Source organism: Molossus molossus, unplaced genomic scaffold, assembly GCF_014108415.1.
Source record: "Molossus molossus isolate mMolMol1 unplaced genomic scaffold, mMolMol1.p scaffold_m16_p_11, whole genome shotgun sequence".
NCBI classification, from domain to species: domain Eukaryota; kingdom Metazoa; phylum Chordata; class Mammalia; order Chiroptera; family Molossidae; genus Molossus; species Molossus molossus.
In genome coordinates this window covers 102,726,000-102,749,081 of record NW_023425346.1, presented here as the reverse complement: position 1 = coordinate 102,749,081, position 23,082 = coordinate 102,726,000, and the positions used below count along the sequence as shown (strand labels likewise).

Sequence of the window (23,082 nt, the reverse complement as noted above, 5' to 3'; positions counted from 1 at the left end):
GAAGGCCCCCCTGTGTTCTTTAGATACCCAACAGCAAAAGCTCCGTTGGAGGCAGCCTCCGATCTCAGGCATTTTGGGGGAGGCGAGAGGAGGGGGCTCCTTATTGTGATCGGTAAGAGCCTTGGTTGGGTGGTGAGAGCACTGTCGCTCTAAGAGGCCCCCGGAGACCTGGTTGGGGAGCAAGGGAGCCTTACCCGCCAAGCGCCGATCTGCCAGGACTGCTCCGACTCCTGAATCCTCTCCTCGAAGTCCTGGAGCACGCTCAGCACCGTCTTCACCTGGCCCTGGGCACACAGGCCAAAGCACAGGATCACGCCCTGCATGGAGACCCAGTCAGCTGCGGTGAGGGGGCAGACAGGGAGCAGAGGAGGAGCCCCCTATACACACATGCACATAAGCATGCATACACACGCACGGGTACACACACACGTGCATGCACTCAGGCATACACAAATAGGTACATGTATGTTCATACAGGCACGTATGCATGTGCACACATGAATATGTGTGCATATGCACACGTGTGTGCACCCTCAGTGTACACATAGGCACACACATGCACAGATGTGAATGCACCCATGCACACACACAGGTGCATGCACACGCCATATCCCCTGAGGGTCTGGAGAGCTCTGGCGGATAGGAGGGGCTGCAGGGTGCCCTCACCTCTCGGTCGAAGTCCTTGTTGTAGTCCGTCTTGTACAGCAGCTCCAATAGCAACACCTCCACCTTTTCGGCCTCCAGGCCTGTGGCCAAGGTGAAGCCCAAGGCCCGGTACAGAAAGCTCTAGAGAGGCAGAGGACAAAGGGAGCTTCAGGCCTCCCTACTCTGCCCTCCAGGGGTCGCTGTGTGGGGCGTTTGCTAAGTAGTCCTCTGAATTTTTAAAAAATGTGCAGATATCTATGCATTTTGTGCATTTTTAAAAATAAATGTTCAGGGGTGGTTAGACTGTATGTGCAAGGGCACGCATATTGTAAACAGTGGGGCCAGATGTCTCTCCTGTACAAACTGAACCGATTCCCACTCCCACCTACCACTCCAGGAGGACCTGTGTCCCCACCTTGTCCCGCACACAGGACGTTACCGGTGAGAGGTGGGGCATTCGGATTTTCATTTGTTTCTTCACTACTCGTGTTGCTTACTGTGCGTATTCTCGGGGTCCATCCTGTGAACGCCTGTCTGTTTTCTTTCCCCCTTTCTGCTTGGTTATCCTCCTACTTTGTTTTTATTTGTAAGAACTTGGTGTGGATTTGAAATAGCGGCAACAAACATATATTATCTCGCTTAATCAAGAAGGTTAAGAAGGTAAGTAGAAGGTAAGTACAGCCACTGTCCTGCGAGGTGAGAAGGCAGGCGGGTGGGAGCCAGCCCTGCCTGAGGCTCACTTAACCTCAGCAGCGACTCCCCCGGCGGGTCGCTTTCAACGGCAGGTTTCCGTCTCGTTTCCCTCTTGGTTTCATTTGTGCTAATTTTGTTTCGTCATAGAGAAAAGTGTCTTTTTGTTTTTTCATTTGTCTTTCCTGGTTTCTTTTCATGCATAGGAAGGCCTATTCCATGTTAAGATTATAAAAATATTCATCTATGGCCCTGGCCGGTTTGGCTCAGCGGTAGAGCTTCAGCCTGCGGTCCAGAGAGACCTGGGTTCGGTTCCTGCTAGGGGCATGTACGTGGGTTTCAGTTTGTCCCCGGCCGTGGTTGGGTCGCGCGGGTGGCAACCACTCGATGTGTCCCTTTCACATCGATGTTCCTCTCTCTCTCTCCCTCCCCTCTCTGAACAAAAAATGGAAAAATGCCCTTGGGTGAGGATAAAAAAAAAAAATTCATCTGTGTATTCTGCTTGCTCCCCAGTTTTATTTTATTTAGTCAGTCTTTGATTGTTCTGAGACAGTAAATTCCTCCTTAATCTGCTTCATTTTCCATATATTCTTAGCTATTCTCTTACATTTTTTTTTTCATTCCGATGACTTTAGAAATAATCTTGTCAAATTTCATAGAATTGTCAAATTTCCACAAAGTCTTTGTTTGGGAATTTAGCTGGGAGTACATTATGTTGCAGATTAATTTGAGAATAATGGACACTTTTACAACACTGAGTCTGAGAACAAGAGAATGTATCTGTTCGATTAGGTTTCCTTTTAGCTCTCCCATCTCTCCTTGCAATTGTGTGTTTTTAACATATTTAATATTTTATGATTGACTATATATTGATTATATATTTTACATTGCACTGGGCCTTTGAATAGGACCTAGTTTCATTACATTGTATTTTTGTTTTATTTGTATATGGGAAGATAATGATTTCTGCATGTTAATTTTGGGATGAGACTGACTCTATCTACTGGGATTATAAATCTGGGGGCTAGTGATAGCCGTAGTGCCCCACCTAAAGGATGCCAGTCTAGCAGTGAAGAGCTTAGGAGGGTCCTGATGTAGTTACTTAAGCTGCTTTATGTCATTGTGTCTTTTAAAGTTATCTGGGCCAATAAAATCCTATTCATTTATTTCCTCTCCCTTAGCTGGGTGAGTTATTATAATATGGTTAAATTATATGCATTTGCTTATTAAATACTATATGCAACTTTTGTTCAAATGGGCATCTGGCCTTCAACTGACATTTGATAAGACCTTAAATATGCAAATCTACAGTATTTAGCTGTAGAAGGTATCTGTGAGACATACTTTACTATTTGTCATTTTACATACTCACACAGAAAGGACATATATTTGAACAAACACAGTTTTTGGTTGACACCTACGAAAACCTTTTAAAAAACATCTTTAATTGAGGCACAATTCACAAACCATAAAATTAACCCATTTCAGGTTTACAGATTCAATAGTATGTTCACAGACTTGTGTAACCATCATCACAGTCTAAGTTGGAACATTCTGTCGTCCCAGAAAGAAACCTCATATCTACTGGCAGTCACTCTGCACTTTCCCCAGCCTCAGGCAACCCCTAACCTGCTGTCTGTCTCTGTGGAGACACCTGTTGTGGACATTTCAAGTAAATAAAATTATATCATATGTGGTCTTTTGTGATCTTTCGCATCTGGCTTCTTTCATTTGGCATGTTTTCAGGATCATTCTTTTTTGCACCACAGATCAGTACTTTATTCCTTTTCATAGCTGAATAGCATTTCATTGAATGGGCGTACCATTTTTGTCTATCCATTCATCCAGGGATGGGCATTTGAGTTGCTTCCGCTTTTTGGCCATGCGAGTGATGCTTGCATGAACATTTACAATATTTTGTGTGGACGTAGGATTCCCTTTCTCCTGGGTGTATATAGCTGGGAGCAGAATTGCTAGGTCGTACGTTAACTCTATTGAACATTCTGAGGAATTGTCAAACTGTGTTTCAAAGCTACTCCACCATTTTACATTCACACCAGCAGTATATAGGGGTTCGGTTGTCTCCCATCTGCCAACACTTGTCATGATCTTGTTTATTATAGCCACCCTTGTGTGTATGCAGTGGTATCTCACTGCAGTTTTGATTTGCATTTCCCTAATGGTAATGATCTTGAACACGTTTTCATGTACTTATTTGGTATTGTGCCTCTTTTTTAAGAACTATCTATCTAGATCCTTTAGCTGGCTCTTTTGTCTTTTCATTAATGAGTTATAAGAGTTCTTTATATATTTCAGATACAAGTCCCTTACCAGGAACTTGGTTTACAAATACTGTATATCATTTTCTATCATGGGGTGTCTTTTCACTTTCTTGATGCTACTATTTTCAGTGAAAGAGTAGTTAGTCTTGACTATGCCCAATTTATTTATTCTTTTTTTTTTTATCACTTGTGATTTTAGTGTCATATTGAAGATGGCTTTGCCCAAGCCAAAGTCACAAAGATTTAAAATTATGTGTTCTTCTAAGAGTTTTATAGTTTTTGCTTTCATATTTACATCTAGGATCCATTTCAAGTTTTTCTGTGTGGTGTGCGCAAGGAGTCCAACTTCATTCTTTTGCAGGGAGACATGCAGTTGACCTAGAACCATTTGTCGAAAAGATTATTCCTTCCCCAACGGAGCTGTTTTGGCACCTTTGTCAAAAATCAATTGCCAGTAAATGTGAGGCTTATTTCTGGACCCTCAGTTCTGTTCCATCGATCTATATGTCTGCCCTTATGCCCATGCCACACTGTCTTGTTTACTGCGGTTGTGTGTAAGAAACCGCAAAGTTTGAGTTCTCCAACTTTGTTCTTTTTTTAAAATCATAATTATGCTGGATATTCTGGGCCCCTTGCATTTCCACATGAATGTTAAGATGAGCTTATCAGTCTCTGAAAACAATAAAAAAAAAAGCCAGCTGGAATTATGATAGGGGTCATGTTGAATCTATAGATAAATTTTGGAAGTGTTGTCATCTTAACTATATTGTCTCCCAATCCATGAACATGGGATACTTTCCATTGACTGAGTGAGACCTTCTGTGACTTCTTTCAGCAGTGTTTATAGTTTTATAAAGATCTTTCCATAGTGAAATATACACATGTGGTCACAGGCCAGTATCTGGGTGACTCAGGTGTAAGGAACTGTTTCCAGCAGTCTGGCAGGTGTGGGTGGGGACTGTTGGGAGTCCAGCTCCGAACCCCCGCCTGCCCACTCTTTCTTTTTACTCCTCCAGGCCTTATCTTCTTTACTGCTGAACTAGAACTCGCAGACCCCTTTAGCCTTCTGTTCCATGTCATCCTCACCCTTTCCCTATTCACCAAACCCCGTTCAGACATCTCAGTCCTTGCTTGCTGGACTCTTTTGTGAGACAAGTTCAGGTGGAGAGTGAAGAGAGGAGGATGGGGAAGCTGATGACGGGAGGGAAGACCCCCAGCGTCAACAAAGCTAGTTCTTAAAGAAAAACAAACAAAAAAACTAAAACCCACTGGTCTGGACCACCCACTTCTCCTCCCAAGAGCCCGTAGACGGTCATGGGTACAGCGGCTCTCTCACACACACAGTATACGCCTCTCCACTGCAACGTCCCTGGAGTCCCCTCGCTTGAACTGCCCTGCTGCTGTGAGGACCAACCTTCTCTGGGGAGGGGCTGTCAAAGCTCTCGATCTGGTTGTTCAGCTCCTTGCCCAGGCGCAGGCTCCAGTTGGAACCCTGAGTCTTCTTGAGCGAGTGTCGCAGAAACTGGGGAGGCAGAAGACATCAGTGGGCAGTCCTCCGGGAGGGCTGTGTGACATTGAGTAATCACCCACCTTCTCCTGCTCCCTTCCCCAAACTCCGTATTACCCGACTCATAAGGCCCTGGTCCAGTGCTAACATCCTGTGGGCCTGTGGGCCTGTGGGCCGGTGGGCCTGGGAAACTGTGTGGCTTGGGGCCTGGTGGGAGGAGTGTCATCTCTGAACACCTGGGGCCCCAGAACAGAAGGCCCTCTGTCCTTCCCTGCTGGTAGATACAGCTGTGGGCATGCTTGGTACTCCCCAGGTCCCCTAACAGAAGAGAATGTGGCCTTTAGGGGCTCCTAAACCCCCCACATGCCAGCCTCTCCAGGTCCCTCCTAGCCATCCCGCCTCTCCCCCAACCCAGGCCTCAGCTGGGCTACCTCGTTACCTGAATCAGCTTGTCCTCCCAGGTCTTCTGACTCCAAGTAAACTTAGTATGTTCTGCAGAAAGCAGGGTCACACATGTTCCTCTCTGCTGCTCCCCTCCGGGGCACCTCCTTAGCCTGGCCTGAGAAACCCCCCGCAGATAGGCTCCCTGCGTGCTACATTTCCCTCCCCACCTTCCCGAGGACCAACACAGGCTGTGGCGGTCCACCACAAGCCTCGGTGCCCGGTGCTCAAGCCACGTGATTGATGCTTCGGCCTGCACACCGAGAGGGCAGATGTCTTGGGGTGGGCACCTCGAACACCTCACCTTCCAGGTACTTGACCAACAGTGGAATCTCCAGCTCCCACATGTTGGCCATGGAGGGCTCAATGCTGTGGCTCAGGGTCCTCAGGAGGTTGAGCATGGCTATCCCCCTGCCCTCCCCTTCGTAGGGGGATGACATCAGCACCTGGGAGGAACCGAGACTTTGTGGGGCTCTGCCTGGTATGGGCAGCCCTGGGCTCCTCGCTCCCGGGCTGCCCATGCCAGGGACCAGACCATAAGCTCCCTCCCCACCCCAGATTTCCGTGGATCGTGGATTAGCATCCTGAGTCCACACAAGGGTGCAGGACGGAGCCCACCTCCCGAGGGCGGGCAGGCCATTGTCCTGGGGATGCTCTGAGGCTGCTCAGAGGCCGAGCAGAGGAATCCAAGGGCAGGTCTGAGTCCACTATCCCTGGCATATCTACCCGAGAGGGACAGCAGGGACCAAGAAAGCTCTGCTGTGTCAAGTGTCCAGCTCCCTCCTCCCTCTGGGGGCTCTGAGAACTGGGAGCTTAAAGGAGAGGCGCCGCAGCCCGCGGTCTCAGCCGGGCCGGGCACCACCTGGGGGAGCCACTCACCAGGAGACGGGCCAGCAGCTTCTGTGGCGTGGGCAGGTCCACTGAGGAAGAAGGAGATCCGACCCCTGCTAAAGCGCTTTGCCCAACCAGGACATGCTCCCCATGTCCCCAAGGTGGGCTTTACCCTGGAAGGTGCTTCCCCAACACCATCCCATTGTCCCCAGAGGGGGAATGTGTTGGCCCAGGGGATTTTCCATAAAGAACATCATTTTAATTGGCTTATCCTGGGAAGAGCAGAAAGTCACGCTGTGGGCTGGAGCTTAAAAGATGCTCTTTTCAGGATGGACCCATTTTGCAGTGAACAGCAGTATCTCCCATGAGAGTGTTCCTCTCTTACTGTGAACCTTGGCATCTCTTGAGCCAACAGGAGTCAGACGCCTGCGCCCCACCTCCCCCCAACCGCAGGCTTTGGGAGTCAATGAGCCTGTAAGAAGCAAACGCAGCGCTTGGACCAGTGAGCAAGGGAGAGAGGACTAGGGCTGCTGGGAAATTGCAAGTGAGGGGCCCAGGAGAGGGCCCAGGAGAGGGATGTTGGGGTTGGGGGCATGAGAAGACCTCAGGGGGTGGCCTAGATGGTTGCTCAAAGCAAGCTCCACCCTTTGCTCCACCCTGAGTCCTAAAGGGTGCCCCCAAATCACCCCCACTGTCAGCCACACCCACCAACAAAGCCCCAGGCCCCTAGGAATGGAGTATCATCCTACACATGGGTGGACCTAGTCGCTGTCTGAGAGTCTGATGTTTAGCGCGCTGTCGCGGGAACCACAGAGGGGTGGTTTTCAGAGGACTCAGATGGGACTTCTGTAGTTCCTCCACCTGGCTTACAGAAGCCCAGAGAGGACACCCCTGCGGAGAGGCTGCGCTGGGACCTCCAAAGGGTAAGGTCTGGGCAGGGGCAGGGGGCGTGCAGAGGGCCCTGCCAGGGGAAGTCTGCCCAATGTTAACAGCTCCTCAGTCAGGCAAGGGCAGGCCTTGGGCCCGGCTGTCTGGGCTTCGGGGTGCTTCTTGGAGGAGGGGGAACATTCAGAGACACGGAGCGGCCCACCTGCCCAATCCCATCAGCTGGCGCAGGGGTGCTGCCCACCGTGCCTGCTCTTGCTGGCCGAGTTGGCATCCACATCCGTGGTGTGGAACTGGCGTTCCGCCAGGTTTGTGAGGCTGACGCAGATGGGGGTCAACACCTCCATGTTATCCGTCTCCATGACGTAGCACAGGAGCCTCACCCAAAACTCCTGGTGGGGAGAGGGGGCCAGGATTCGCTGGGACGTTCCATGGCCACTCGAGGAGACGAGTCAGGCTCCCACACAGTGTGGGCCTCGCCGCAGTCTTCCAGAACTGACTCCCACCCACAGACAGCCTCTGCCCCGCGGGCTCTGCTGCCAACCCCGTCTTTGTCAGGGCTGTCTAAGTGGCACCCCCCGATACAGCATAGGGAGCCAGCGAGTCCTGGGAGACCAATTCCCGTCCTTGCTGACCTCCTACCACCCCCACACCCGTCACCTCCTCTTCGTCCAGTGCCCTCCCTCGGCCCCAAACCCGGTAGAGGTGCACGGGGCAGACGACTCATGCACGCTGGCGCGTGCTTGCCAGCTGTGGTCAGCTCTACGTGCCGACGGGGCTGGGCGAGGGTAGCCAGTCGTTCGAGCGAACACTAATCTAGGCGTGGCTGTGAGGGGTTTGTAGATGTGACAGAAGCCCAGGGTCTGTAAAGGAGATGATCCTCCAGACAGCAGCTGGACTGCATTCCATCGGTTCAAGAGCCTTGAGAGCAAGAAGACTCAGTTTCCCTGACAGCAGCATCAGCCTCCAGACAGCAGCCGATATCAGCTCCTACTTGAGTGTCCAGCCTGCCGGCCTGCCCTACGAATTTCAGACTTGCCAACCCCTACAATGGTATAAACCAATGCCTTGAAATTGTGTGTGCGTGTGTGTCCTCGTTCTGTTTCTCTGGGGAACGCTGACTGATACAGATTTTTAGAGCTGTATCTCTAGCCCACCGACTTCTCCATGCCATCGCCCCTCTCCTTAGATGATCACTGGACACTCCTGCTAATTCTGGTCCCCCTAAGCCTCACTCCACACCCCTGGGAGGCTCCTGTGCTACCAACTAACAAGGGCAGTCACTTGAGCTGTTCTAGCTGCCAGGACTAGAATCCTCAGCTCCTGGGTCCCCCCAGGAGGCATCCTGGTGATCTGGAAACAGCATTTTAATCCTGGCTCCACTGTTTACCAGATTCAAAGCCTGGAGCAAATGAATGTCTCTCTGATCCTTAGTTTCCTCATCTACAAAAGCAGGGTAATAATAAGAGACCCTAACTCATAGAGTTATTGGGATAATTAAATGAGAGTCTACATGTTGCATACCTAGTATAGTACCTGCTATATTCAGGTGCTCAGTCAATTGTAGAGATCACTGTTCTTCTCATTATTTCTGTTTTTCAGATTAGCTGCCACTGATCAGGGGCATCTAGCCCATGGTTTCACTTAATGGAAAATGATACCCTCCTTGAGCTGCATGGTACATTTTTCCTATCTTATTGCTATGTCACAGTGAATTACAATTAAAAGTTGACACATTTATTTCCCCTTAAGCCTGTGAACTCGCTGGGGTCATGCTGAGCCCTTTTGGTGTATGCCCTCATGTCTTTCGCAGAGTAGGAACTTATCAAATGTTTGTGGAATTAAACCACTAAAATAATTTCTTTACACACACATACCTGGACTGAAAGGGATTTAAGGTAACAAACACATTTCAGGCAATAAGCCAACTGATACATATTGAGGCCTATTGTGTGCCAGCCACTGCCCTAATATCTGGGGGCTTTATGTTCCCATCAAGCACCTGGCTCTGGAACTAGATCTTGAAGGACTACAGCTCGGGTCACTGGAAGACCAAGGCCCTCAGACATCCCAGGCGGCCACAGCACAGAGGTCTGGACCTGCACCATTCCCTTGAGCCTGAGCCATGCAGACACGAGCCATTGGCTGCAGTGCCAGCCCAGTGGGCAGGAGAGTGGGGCTCACTCACGTTGGTCATTCCACTGACAGAAGACGTTATGATCTTCACGGTGTCCATGGTGACTTTGTGGACCATCTTTTCCTCCAGGTCCCTCTGATGAAAGCTCTCCCGGCGATTCGTCTGGAATGCAGAACCGAGGGGTCCCTGCTTGGGGCTGGCAAGGGGCTTGCTGTGTTCTTGGGTGTAGTGTCCTCACCCCTGTGGGACTTGATGCCCAGAGACCCAGTCTCCAGGATGCTCAGAGCTCTGAGTGTCTCTGTGTTTCCTAGACTCCCGCCCGAGTGGCTTTACCGTCTTCACCTGTGGTGAACTCTGCACACTTGTGTCGTGGACGCATGAGCATGCAGGTTCGAGCTAGGTACATTCATTCCCAAAGTCAGCTGCTCCATGGTCTGCATGGCAGGGCCACTCACCAGTTTGTAGGTGGACAGGGTCAGCTGCATGGACACATACTTCAGACCCCAGCCTTTGATCCTGTCCTGGAAGCCAGACAGAGCCAACTGGCCAATGATGCGGAGAACAGCCATCCTCACCTGAGGGGACAGGACCGCGGACACGCTGGGGGTTGGAGTGGACTCCAGGGTGGGAGGCTTGGCATCTAACACCCCAATCCCGTGACATGAGACAGTAGAATTGGAAGTGCTCTGGGCTGGGAGGGGCCTCAGGACCACCTAGCCACTGCCCACTCAGTCCCCTACCCCTGCCTCACCCAGAGGGTCCCATTCTGCAGCATGCCCGCCCAGGAGCCTCTTCTGGGCCATTTAGAGACAGAGAGTGCACTCCCTTTTGTGTAGACAGCTCCGTCTTCAGGGGACAACCTGCCTCTTATCCTGGGGCTCCCCAGCTCATATGTGGGGTAGCACAGAGCAAGCCCGTTCTCTCTTCCCCCGCCAGCCTCCAGGTACTGAAGACAGCTTTGCCTGCCTTCTCGCCGGTGCAGGCCCTCCCCTCGGCCCTCCCCTCCCTGGGCACTGGCAGCAGCCCCCAGGGCCCGAGGCCAGAACCAAAGCTGCATTCCAAGGTGGCGTGGCTGCAGGGGACACCTCATTTGGAGGGTGCAAGGTTCACACGCACCCCTGGACAGCCTGGCATCTCTGACCCGACCTGGATCCCCTCTGCCTGCCCTTTGTCCAGGCGTGTCTGAGACCCCTCGCTGGCACCATGGGGACCACTGAGGGTGAGAAGAGAGTGGCCGCAGCTTCGATGGGCCTCATTCCCCTCCAGCCCTACTCGGTGTTCTGCCGAAGGGCATTACCGGTGTGGGCAGCCTCTGCCCACAGGGCTGGAGAGGAGCCAAGGCCCCGCTGTCAGGAGAAGGCCGCTGCCCGACTCCCCTTTGCTTCCCAGGAGACCCCCGAGTGCCACCCCCTTCCGGGCCTCTGCCCTGTTACCTTGGAGCGGGTGTCGGAGATGGAGTTCTTGACCACCCGGATGGCCAGGCAGATGGTCTTGAGGTTCATTCTGGGCTCTGAAAGAGGAAACCCAGGCGGGAGGGCCGCTGGCCTCGGGTGGGCTCCGGGAGGTGCTGGAGCAGCAGGAGCTCACCTTCCCTGCACAGGCCTGCCTGTCACCTGCCACAGGGAGCCAGCGAGCCGGTGGCTTGTCCACGGCACAGCCTCCAGCCACACACGGAGGGGCGCTTCGCTCAGAGTCCCCGTCTCCTGTGCCCGGCACACCCCACCTGGCCCGGGCCCAGGGCCAACGTGCTTGTGCCTCGCTCCTCGGCCTCTGCTTGGCGCGTGCTTCTGGAGAAGCCGGTGGACTCGCCAAAAGGTTGCAGGTTCGATCCGGTGGAGGCACGCGGGAGAGGCAACAGATTGATCTCTCTCTCTCTCTCTCTCTCTCTCTCTCTCTCTGTCTCTCTCCCTTACCCTTAAAAAAAAAAAAAAAAAAGTGCGCCCTGGCCAGTTTGGCTCAGCGGTTAGAGCGTCGGCCTGCGGTCCGGAGAGACCCGGGTTCGGTTCCCGCTAAGGGCATGTACTTCGGTTGCAGTTTGTCCCCGGCCCTGGTTGGTCATGTGGGTGGCAGCCACTCGATGTGTCCCTTCACGTGGATGTTTCTCTCTCTCTCTCCCTTCCTCTCTCTCCCTCCCACTCTATCTGTACAAAAAATGGAAAAATATCCTCGAGTGAGGATTAAAAAAAAAAAAAAAAGGAAAAATGTCCTCAGGTGAGGATAAAAAAAAAAGTGTATGTTCATTGTAAGATTAAAATAAAAAATTATCCCTCAACAGTTTGTGTCCTTCTAAACCCATTTATACATAAACAAACATAAATTTCTTTCAAATAGCTGAGCTCATGCTACAGATGCTGTCTCATATGGCATCATCGTTACACTTAATATATGAAAGGGAGCTTCTCCGTGAAAACGTGTGGATTGACCGCACCGTTGATGGTTGTATAATACTTCATTATGTGGGTCTACTATCATTTATTCCACAAAATTCTCCATAGAAAAAATTTAAGTTGTTTCTAATGCTTTTATGCACAATGTGGTCATAAAAATTGTTGTCCAATTACCTTTGGGCAATTCTTTCATTCAGACAATTGACCAAAAGTTGATTTGGTCCCTATCCAATTGAGCATTCAAAATTCCTTATCAATTTACACCCCTGTCAAAGAAATATAAGAGGCTTGTTTCCTGTTATTCTAGACCAGGGATTAGCAAAGTGTGGCCCGGAGGCTAAATCCAGCCCAAAGCCTACTTTTGTAAATAAAGTTTTATTGGAACCCAGCCATGTTCTGCAGGCTGTGGCTGCTTTTGCTCTACAGAGGCAGAGCTGAGTAATGTTCCAGGGACTGTGTGGTCTGCAGAGCTGAAAACATATATATACATTTTTTAAACATCGATGTGAAAGGGACACATCGCGTGGCTGCCACCCGCACGACCCAACCAGGGCCGGGGACAAACTGCTACTGAGGCACATGCCCTTAGCGGGAACTGAACCCGGGTCTCTCTGGACCGCAGGCCGACGCTCTAACTGCTGAGCCAAACCGGCCAGGGCCCTGAAAATATTTTTACCATCACGTTTTACAGAAAAATGGCCAGGCCAACTCTAGTCACTACCATCTCCGCCCACGGGGTAGGTAAGAAGGGCCACATTGGTGTTAAAGCTCGCATTTCTTGCAGAGAGGGGTTTACTGTCCGCAGAAGTGGCTGGGTACACAGGTGCCCGGTCCGTGTCCTGCACAGGGACACCCAGGTGAAGGGCTGAACCAAAGCCACCCAGGCTCTGCTAGGGTCATGTCCCCGCAGCGCTGCAGGCTGCCAGCAGGGGGCGCCGTGCTCAAAAGGTGAGGTCTCAGGGCCTTGGTTGGGAACAGTATTTCCCTTTGATATCAAGGCCAGCGTGTGGGCTTACGGATTTGTAGCAGGGATTTAGACCGAGGTTGGGCATTGGATCAAAGAGGCCTCAGGGCTGTAACTGCACGACTTAGTGAAGCTTTCTAGTCACCTCTGACTTAGCTGTGGGGTTTGCTCTAGGGTTCAGGTTAGCAGTTTGAAATGTGACGCAGGTGGGAGCTGGGGCTCAGGGCTGGAGGAGAGGGTTGGGGTGGGAAAGACGGGCGGCGGTGCTGGTTGAGTTCAAGGACAGAGACCGTGAAGCCGCCGAGCATGTGGGCTCCTTCCCACCCAGTAGTGTCTACACAAGAGTAAGTGACAGAGGCCCAGACGTGGGTGAGACACGCCTCCCTGGCCCCCAGCCGCCTTCCTGCCCTTGCTCACCATCGGCGCCCACCACTGCCCTGATCAGGGTCAGGGTCCCCACACGGATGGCCTCTTTGCTCAGCTCCATTTGTCTGAGGAAGAACTTCATCAGCTCCTTCGGGTAGGAGCGGGCTGCGGGGGGAGGGCCCGGTGAGTCTCTCCCGCTGAGCCGGGGAGGGGAGGCCGCAGTGCCCACCCCCACCCCCGCCCTCCCCCTCCCAGCTCAGAGCTCACCCAGGGCTATGAAGCAGTGTTCGATCTCCCTCACGTTCTGGCCACTGCACTGCTGCTGGGCGGGGGCCTTGGCGCACACCTGGGGAGGGGCACGCAGGGAGGTGGATGAGATCACAGCCACGCAGCGCAACGTGGATGCCCGTGAGCGACACGAGGCCCCCACCACCGTGCCCCCGTGGCCCTGGTCAGTCACCTGCCTTAGCCCGCATCCTGCTGACCCACCCCGAGAATGCCATGCCCGGCCGAGCTTGCCGCCCTCACCTGGATGTGCAGTTCTGTGAAAATGGTGTGTAGCTGCATTTGGGGGATGGGGGTGCTGGTGATGACCGACGCTTCCAGGATCTGCCTCAAGATCTGCAATGGACGGGCACATGGTGGCCGTCCAGTGACCTTCTACCAACCAGGGTCCCACCCTAGACCTTTGCTGCTCAGTGTGGCTAAAAATGCAGCCTCTCAGCAAACTGACCCAACTGACCCTGCGTTCCAGCCAGCCCCCAGGTGACTCCAGTGCTCAGTGAAGCTGGGGGACCCTGTGCTAGGCCACCAAGCACAACATTCAAGGCCACCTGCGCCTTTCTCTCCTAGTCACCTGGAGGTGAGTCCCACTCGTTAGCCAGAAGGATGTGCAGGTGGCTCCCTAAATCCGCCACGTGCATTTCAGCTCTTTGCTCTGCTGGCTAAGGACCACGACTCGTGTGTAGACAAGAGACCGCGTTACAACAGGCGTCAGTCAGCCCGGGCCACGCCCCCACTCCCACGGGCTACAAGCTGTCATGGGTTGAAAGATGTGGCCCCAAATTCACGTCCGCCAAGGGGAATGTGACCTTATTTGGAATAAGGACTTTGCGGATGGAATTAGTTAAGGACCCAGAGATGAGGTGACCCTGGACCTAGGGTGGGCCTTACGTCCAGTGCCTTGTGTCCTTATAAGAAGAGGAGAGGACACAGCAACAGGGACAAGGAAGCAGGCCACGTGAATGTGAGGGGCAAGTTTGGTGTGATGCTGCCACAAGCAATCAATGCCCGGGACCCAGACCCCGGGAGAGGCGGCCAGACCCGTCCCCTGGGCCTTCCGAAGGGGCGCAGCCCTGCCCACACCTTGATTTTGGACTGCGGGCTTCCAGAACTCTGAGAGAATAAGCTCTTCTTGTTTTAAGCCACCACCCTGGGGCTCTTTGGTATAGCAGCCCCAGGAAACTATACAAAGGTCACCGCCTAACCGTGGCTCTAAGACCCTTTGGGCGCTCGCCCCTCCCCCCTGGAATGGCAGAGTTCCCTCCCAGAAAACCCTAGGAGCACCAGGCCCCGTGGCTCCTCGTACGGCACAGGTGTAGGGTCTGCTGTCAGACGTCAGAATATCAAATATCCCACCTTCCGCCCAGGCGGCACCCCAGACCCTCGGGGACACTCTGCAGCCCAGGCGGCGCCCGCTCAGCCCGCACCTGTGTGATGAAGAGGGCCTCCAGCCCCCCCTGGTACTCCGCCAGCAGCAGGGGCACGTAGTCGTACACCTCCTCCCGCAAGTCATTGTTGGGCAGGAGCAAGTTCAGCATGGGTTTCAGGGACTTGATGACCCCCAGCTTCACCTACCGTAGGAGCGGAGTGTCAGGACCCCTCGGCCCAGGACCCCCAGCAGGGACCAGCGACATCAGCCCTGTCCACAGAGTCACGGATATGTGACAGGTCTGGCTGGTGTGGCTCAGTGGTCGAGCGTTGACCCATGCACCAAGAGGTCACTGGTTAGGTTGTGGGCACGTGCCCAGGTTGTGGGCCCGAACCCCAGTGGGGGGCATGCAGGAGGCGGCCAATCGATGTTCTCTCTCATCGGTGTTTCCATCTCTCTCTCTCCTCACTTCCTCTCTCTCTCTAAAAAATCAATAAAGGAAAAAAAAATTTAAAAAAGAAAAAGGATACGTGACAGAAGGGACCTTAGAAGTAGGGTCGAGTCCGAAGCTCCGCAGGTGGGCAATGAGGCCAAGCTGTCCCCAGGAGTCCTGGGTCCGTCACTTAGGTGACCTTGGACAGCTACTCAACCTCTCTGCCTCTCCCTTCCCTCATTTGCAAACCCTCACAGCACAAAGGTGGCTTGGAAATAGCTCCCGCAGGTGAAGGGCGCAGAGGGCACCCACACCACACAGCACGACCCGTCCAGAAGCTGCCAGGCCCCTTCCTGGTTCCCAGACGCCTCCGGGGAGCCAGGGCCCATCGGTCAGGTCGCAGTCACCATCTCTCTGGGGCGCTGGGAATGAGGGTGGACCCAGCGGCCTCTCGGCTCTCCTAGCCCCACAGGCTGGGGAGCCACTACCTGGGGGAAGGCAGACCCCTGAGAAGAAAGCCTCTCACCTCTGGGTTGTAGCTCCTCAGCCACACGGACACGAAATAGCGATACATTGGGAACAGCTTGATCGCAAACTGCTCCTCAGTCATCACGGGGTACACACTGTCCTCCAGGTGCCTCAGGTAGAACTGCACTGTCTCACAGAAGGTCTCCATGGCTACGGTGGGGAGAGGGTGAGCCCGGAGGGGCAGGAGGCAGGACCCAGCCTTCCCAGGCGCCTCCTCCAGGCGAAGGGAGGGCTCCCCCCCTCCACAGCTAGCGGGTTGCTGAGATGGCCAGAGACAGCCTAGAAAATTCCCCTCTGCATCCCTCCCCTCCTGCCCTTCCAGCCACCCACAGCTCCCTAACTTTTATCCTGAAAACCTGTGCGTGAAAGACTCCCCCTGGCAGGAGAGGGGGCGCAGGGAGGCATGAGCATTCCACACACAACTGTGTCCAGGCCCCAGCCCTTGACATTCACATGCAGGGGTCAAGGGTGGTGCTGGGATAGAACTCTTTACCCACATCCTAGGGGCTCCAATGCAGAGAGAAGCAAACCCAGTTTTCTCAGGGTCAGGGGTTTGGGGACCAGGAAATCATGACATAACTTAAAACCTGGGGCACAGAGATCAGATGTAAACAGCATCAAAAATCTGCCCAACATGGAGACATTCCCCCTGGTCTCCATCCCCTGGGAACCCCATCGTCCTGCTCTGGTCTCCTCTCGAAAAGCTAACTACAGAGCAAGCTAAACCGAGTCACAGGGACAGCTTCCTCCCTCTAAGCCACCTGCACCCCCAAGAGCCAATCTGAGGGCACACCAAGAAGCAGACTGAGCAAACGTTTGAGAATAAATGAACGACCCACCTCTGGTCCAACAACCCCTCCACCCACTTCTTACTCCACTTTCCCCTCCAGCACCTTGATCAGGCCAGACCTGCAGGCCCACGCAGGACACGTACCACCACAGATCACCTGGCGCATCTTGGCTTCATTGACAAGTCTCAGCATCGTGAATATGGTAGCCAGGGTGATGCCCATGTAGGGCATAAATTCAAACACTGTGGGGGTGGGGAGAGGTCATGGGAGCAGTCAGCAGGGAGAAGGCAAAGATGACAACCAGCCACCCACACCTCCCATCTCCCCCACACCCAATCCAGCAGTGCCGAGCCAGGGAACCCCTTGGTGCCCTGGGAAAATAGTGTGGAAGTCAATGTGAGATGAAGAGCCAGCTAGATGTGGGTGAAGGGAAGGGAAGACGGGAAAGGGGGTGGGACAGAAAGATGGGACAAGAGAGCAGGGACAGAGCCGTGGGAGGCAGGAGACAGTGGGCTCAGAGCACGCCCACCCCTGGGAATGATGTCTGGCTCCCGTCGGTGTCACACACGTTCTTGGATGAACGAAGAAACAGAGAGACAGAGAGTGAGGAAGACGGACTGAAGGAAGACAGGCAGGCAGGAGAAGGAGGGCAGATAGAGACAGGAAGTAGGAATGGGAAGGGGACCCCACCCCCACCAGCACGCCTCCTCCGACTTTCCTTCCTGGCTGGGCCCCTTCCTCCTGCCCATCCACCTGCTCCTCTGTCCGCAGGCCTCGGCCCTCCCTGGCCCCTGGCTGCCATCTCACAGCGAGTGGCCAGTCCTCCTTGCCGTCACCCCCCCGCCGCTCTCTGGCCCACGCAGGCTCCATCTCCAACAGGCCATGAAACCCTTCCAGGCCACACAGCCTTCTCCAGCCTCCTCTTAGTGGACCCTCAGCCAGTTGGGACACAGCCGCCCCTGGGCCCTTTCTGAACCAACGTCTTCACAGACCCCTGACACCACACCCTTCTCACCCCCCCCAGTTCTGAGGGTCCCCCTAAGCCTTCTCGGTGCTGGGCTCCTCCCCGCTCTTCGCTCTACTTTCACACCCGGGGCCGTGGCTTTGAACACTAGCTGCGGGCTGAGGTCCCTGGTGGGAAGGGCCGCGACCCCTGCCCTCTGAACTCGGCATCCACGCATCAGCTCCCACGTCAGCTCCCCACTAGCTATTCCATGAGGAATGGGACCTCAGTTCATGCAAACGAGGTTCCTTCTGAGCCCCCGAGTTCTCCTTCTCCATGTTCCCACCTCCGGACAGTAACACCCGCACACCGTGTTGCTCACACCGGGAACGTGGGCGTCCTTCTTGCTTCACCTCGTACACACAACCCCCCATGGTCCCGTGCCCGAACCCCATGTCCACCGCTCACCGAGTGCGCTCCAGCCCGAGCCACCGTCACCGCACCTCCACGCGTGTCCCGCCCCATCTCCATCCACACGACAGCTCAGTGTCAACAGGCAGCTGCAGCCTGAAAGCCCTCGGTAGCCTTCTGGTCAGATTCATGCAGACTCTGCCCGCGCAGCCCGCCGGCCTGTCCGACCTCGTCTGACACCATCTCGTCCCGCTCTCCACCTCTAGCCACAGGGACCTCCCAACTCTTCAGAGAAGCCAAGCCTTTTCCTGCCTCAGGGCCTTGGCACGTGATGTTCTCCCAGTGCATCCCACTCTTCACCGATATCATCGTGGCCTCCTTCAGGTCATAGCTGAAGTACCACGGCCTCAGTACGGACCCCACAGAGATGAGGTCCTCTCCCTCATCCAACTTCAAGCAACCTGGCTGTCCCCTGCACACCCTCGCCTCACGTTAGGGTCACTTATTGTCTTGTTCACTTGTTTCTGGCCTCCCATGAGGGCAGGGCCCACGCATGTTTCATTCACAGCTGTGGCCCAGAGCCCCCCACCACGCCTGCACGGAGCTCAGTGCCTACGTACGGGATGAACGGAAAGGGAGTGAGAGGAAGGAAATCCAGCGAGAGAGGGAGATACGAAGACAGAGAGGAACGGAGCCTCAGAAGGAGCGAGGAGAGGGACCTGGAGGCGATGTAATGACAGGAATAGAGACCAAACCGCGAGCAGAGATGCAGAGAGAAGCTTGGCAGCAGAGGGAGCCCCGAGGAGTGAGCCGAAGGCATGCCAGAGAAGAGAAGAGAAGAGAGAGATGGGAGGAGGGGCGCAGAGCCCCGGAGGCAGCACTGGGCCAGCCGGAAAGGGGGTGGAGGGCGCACGCCCCCTACCGTTGCCGTTGGCCAGCTTCGCCAGGGTGACAATGACATACTCGTCTGTGAGGTCGAGGGGCCTGAGGTGGTGCTGCATCTCATACATGACCACGCTGAAGTGGTTTCGGGACAGGGCCACCAGAGTGTCACTGGCCGCCTCTGCCTTCGTGTAACCCTCCACCTGAGCAGACAGGAGAGGGCCATGTGGTGTCACCACCAGCTGGACCCTCAAAACCCTCCTGCTCTGCACCTTCTCCAGCCCCACTGGGCCCCCCTGGGCTCAGCCTGTCCTTGCCCTGGGAGGTGACTGGGCAAGGGCCTCGGGCATCGCAGGCCGCGCCTGCCAACGGCTCGGCCCCTGGGTTGGCGGGGCACAGGGCACTGACAGTGCCAAGTTCCACTACCTCCAGGATCTCCCTCATCTCCTTGGAGGCGATGGCCACCAGCCTGTGGACACACTGCTCCTCCAGCTCGCCCTCCTGCTGAATGATCTCCTGCAGGATGTTGTAGATGTTGACTGTCCGCTGGGTGGAAATCTGGGGAACAAGGAGGGCAGGCGGGAAGATCCTGGGCGGGGGCCAGGGCCAGAGCCAGCCCTGCGAGCACACCGGCACCTTCTCCCCTTCTCACCACTCTTCCTGTGACACACCACCCCGGGACGCGCCCACCGTCCACAGGCTGCCTGGGCCTCAGACCCCAACCCCGTTCCACGGCCTCCGCTGCCCTCCTCCCGTCGCCTCCTCCGACGGGCCCTGTCGCGTGGCCTGCACCTCGGCTCTCTGCCTGTTTGCCGTCTGGCTCGCTCAGCAAGGCGGGGGGCAAATGGTCAGCACGGCGGTCCTCAAGGCTTGCCACTGGCCCAACTGAGAGCCCTAGAAGGTGGGTTTGCCCTGCCCTTTGCCCTAGTGAGGGACCACGGAGACCAGGAAATGTTCCTCTGCCCCCGTTTTGATTCCTAAATAGCACTGATCACTATGTCAGTGACAGGATTGGGCCACACCGGGGACTCGGGGTGAGAACCACTCCTTCGTTCAGGTCTGAGGAGCCACCACCCCAAGCAATGACGGTTGACTCTGTATGTGGGCCACTGCCTGCAAAGCCTCCTGGGAAGACAGCTTCGTCCCACAAAGGCTACGAAGGTCACTTCCCACAGTCCAGACACCTTAACAAATGTGGGGATCTCAAGAAGAGAGGAATTCACCCACATTTATATGCTCTGCTAGTGAAATCGGTGCAGAGTATTGGCCTGTTTCCTCAGTCTTGGTACCGGGAGTCACAGAGCCTGTGAGAAGCCAGCCAGAGGCCCCTGGTGAGACCCCCGGGCAGGAGAGTGTTCAGCACTACAAGGCTCCGGACAGGCGTCCTCAACCTGCTCCTTCTTTTATTGCTCCCTAAGGAGTCTTCTTAGACATTTCCCCCCAGTCAATCTCCATAAAACCTTAATACCACAAATTCATCATTGCCTGTTCGTGGGCTGTATATATCTCTGTGCTTGGTACATAAAAAAGCAAGATGTTCAGGCCCCCGCCCCCCACCACCTCCTCACCCCCACCCCCCAGTTTTGCCTGTTGCAGGGCAGTATCGCCCCCCATTCACGGGAATACCTGCTCTAGATTTCCAAAGTGAACTCGAAGAGGCCTACGTGCATAACTAACACTCGCCGAACCTACCGAAAGGGCCAGGCAGATTGTAGTAAGACCGGCCTTTTCTAGGATCGAGATAAATCCTTGGAGGATATTTATGGGCACAAGAGAAAAATTGCCCAGGATTTGGAAACTGGCATGAAACAGGCACTGGGGGGCCTCCCAGGGGAGCCGCTCGCTCGGGGTACAGAGGCCTTTGGGGGGTGCCTGTACCCTGGCCGGTCTAGGCAATGGCACTGTCCCCTGGAGAGGGAGGCTGAGCTGTAGAAAACCGGCGTTTCCTCCGTAGCGAGGACAACAATTCTCGCTTGTTGCAACGCAAATGAATTTTGTCTGGCCGTTTTCTCTCTAAGTAGGATTCTCATCTTAACATCTTACTGGTTCCCTCGATAATTAGTGAATAACTAAAATCTTTGACACGTATTAACTTGAAAATATGCCTACTTGAGTATTGTCTGTTCTTGACCACTGATCCCTGATTATAGCCTGGGTATTAATCGTGATTTTTTTAAACTTCTCTCATTTCCTGATGCTTTGACATCGTGGGGTCTTGCTGACCCTGTGGAGACTGTCCCTCCTAGGTTAGCCAATTCCTACAGAGTGAACAGCTCACCCATGAGCACACGTTTCAGATACAAACTGACCAGCCCAGAGCCCACACCCAACCACCGAACTCACTCTCCGGGCCATTGTCCGCCTGGCCCTAAGCACCCCAGGGCCAGGTGCCAGACAGCCAGAGCCACTCCCACTGTGCAAGCCAGCCAATGCTAAGGCTGCTCAGCCTGCTCGGCCGACCCTGCCCCACAGGAAGCACAATACGGACTCTTGCCCCCGTGTTCCCCTCGCACCCTGGGCCTCTGGCCGAGCCCGCTGCTTCCAGAGGGCCAGCCTTCTCCACGTGGGCTCTGTGCATAACAAACTGTCTCTTCAAAGGCAGTCGTCTCCTGAGCTGTTGGCCTCACCAGAGCTGAATAATAATAAAACCTACATTTTGGGCCGGCCAGGGTGGCCCAGTGGTTTAGCATCGACCCACTGGCACCAAGAGGTCGCTGGTTCGATTCCCGGTCAGGGCACATGCCCAGGTTGCGGGCATGGTTCCCACTAGGGGACACGTGGGAAGCAGCTGATCGATGTTTCTCTCCCTCCCTCTCCCTCCTCTCTCGGAAAACGACACAAACTCTTTATTACACCTGCATTTTGGAGGCCTGTTGTGAGAGAGAGCTCCTGGCCTGTGCTCCCAGATCCGGCACCTCCTGCATGGCTGCCACACATTTTTCTATAAAATGCAACTTTCTAAAGAGGACCCCTGTAAAAATCTGTGCTACCCACTCCCAAGGTCTACAGGACAGTCTAAAATCCAGCAGTTGCCCAAGTGTGGTCTCCACACCAGCAGCAGCAGCATCACCTGGGCACTTGCTAGAAATGTGGATTCCTCAGCCCCCCACCCCAGACCTACTGAACCAGGAACTTTCGGGGAGGGGGTTCTCATGCGCTGGTCCAATCTCTGCCCTGTCATTCAAGGCCCACCATGATCTCCCGTCACACTGCCCACCACTTCCTTCAACACCCTCTACCCCAGCCTCCGGACCCCGCGAAACAGTCTCCCCACTGGCCCACACCCTGCTCCCTGGGTCTGCCGTGTCCTTGCCTCCCCCGTCTCCACCCTCCGCTCTTCTCTGGGATGGTCGCTCCCACACCCACTGGGTCAGAATACAAAGGAGCTTTTAAAAATTATCAAAGCCCCAGCTCCCTGTAGGTCCTCAAAGAGCAAGAGCCTCACAGTCCTGCCCACCTCCATACCCCAGCACCTATCCCTGCACCCTCGACAGTCAGGACACATGTGCTGAGCGGTGGATGGACGCACAGGCAGCCGGTGTGGCCAGGCTCAGGGCGCGGCGGAGAGCGAAGGACGCCCTACCTCTGGCACTTGCAGGCAGCGGATGAGGGCGTTCATCACCACACAGGGCTCGGTGGTGGCCTTCTCCGTGATTATCACCGAGGCCAGTGTCTTGCGCATGTTAGGAACGGCCCCGGCAGTGTCCGTCTTTGTGGATTCGCTGTCCATGATGTTGAGGAGGTTTGTGACTTGTTGGAAAGTCCCTGAGACAGAGGTGGTACGAGCTTGGTGCTGCGGTGACCGTGACAGGAGGTGCTCCCTGTGCCCCAGCCTCCCCGACACCTGCACAGCCTTAGCTCCATCTGTGTTGTGATTGGGCAGGGACCTTCCTGTCCACTGTATGGATGGAGAAACTGAGACCTCAGCTGGGACTTGCCCTCAAGGAATTAGTGGCCAAGATGGGACAGAAACGCAAGGATGTGGGTGACTTTCTTACCACCATCCTCTGGCTCCAGAGGCTCCAGGTCCTCTGTTTCCTCTGACAGATCCTCATTGGAGTCTATTGCTGATTCTGCCATCTCTTCCTCAGGCTCTTTGGACACAAACAAGATCTGTAAACTACTTGGTGTGTTGACACACTCTAAGATGACCTCCAATGGGTCATATCATGTATGATCCCCTCCCCTTCAGGGTGGGCTCAACCCCTGACTTGTTTCTAACCAACAGAGTATGGTAAAGGTGGTGGGAAGCCACCCCCATGACCAAATTATGTCATATCAGACTCTGTGTTAGCAGAGTGGAGAAAG

At 54.5% G+C, this 23,082-nt stretch overlaps 1 protein-coding gene across 1 annotated transcript in view; it reads right to left on the bottom strand.

The window, feature by feature from the left end:
• Window positions 1-22,854, bottom strand: part of MROH2A (maestro heat like repeat family member 2A) — a 43,584-nt gene extending 20,730 nt beyond the window's left edge. Inside the window, exons 1-20 of the mRNA XM_036253365.1 lie at window positions 22,773-22,854; window positions 22,358-22,539; window positions 19,201-19,332; window positions 18,815-18,977; window positions 16,682-16,780; window positions 15,746-15,897; window positions 14,845-14,988; window positions 13,664-13,756; window positions 13,403-13,481; window positions 13,187-13,300; window positions 10,852-10,928; window positions 9,874-9,993; window positions 9,470-9,580; window positions 7,526-7,673; window positions 6,445-6,485; window positions 5,870-6,011; window positions 5,564-5,616; window positions 5,032-5,139; window positions 667-786; window positions 195-317 (exon numbers count right to left, since the gene is read on the bottom strand). Of these exons, the coding sequence (XP_036109258.1) occupies window positions 195-317; window positions 667-786; window positions 5,032-5,139; window positions 5,564-5,616; window positions 5,870-6,011; window positions 6,445-6,485; window positions 7,526-7,673; window positions 9,470-9,580; window positions 9,874-9,993; window positions 10,852-10,928; window positions 13,187-13,300; window positions 13,403-13,481; window positions 13,664-13,756; window positions 14,845-14,988; window positions 15,746-15,897; window positions 16,682-16,780; window positions 18,815-18,977; window positions 19,201-19,332; window positions 22,358-22,539; window positions 22,773-22,854 (2,283 nt within the window). The remainder of the gene's footprint in view (window positions 1-194; window positions 318-666; window positions 787-5,031; window positions 5,140-5,563; window positions 5,617-5,869; window positions 6,012-6,444; window positions 6,486-7,525; window positions 7,674-9,469; window positions 9,581-9,873; window positions 9,994-10,851; window positions 10,929-13,186; window positions 13,301-13,402; window positions 13,482-13,663; window positions 13,757-14,844; window positions 14,989-15,745; window positions 15,898-16,681; window positions 16,781-18,814; window positions 18,978-19,200; window positions 19,333-22,357; window positions 22,540-22,772) is intronic.
• Window positions 22,855-23,082: the final 228 nt, after the last annotated feature.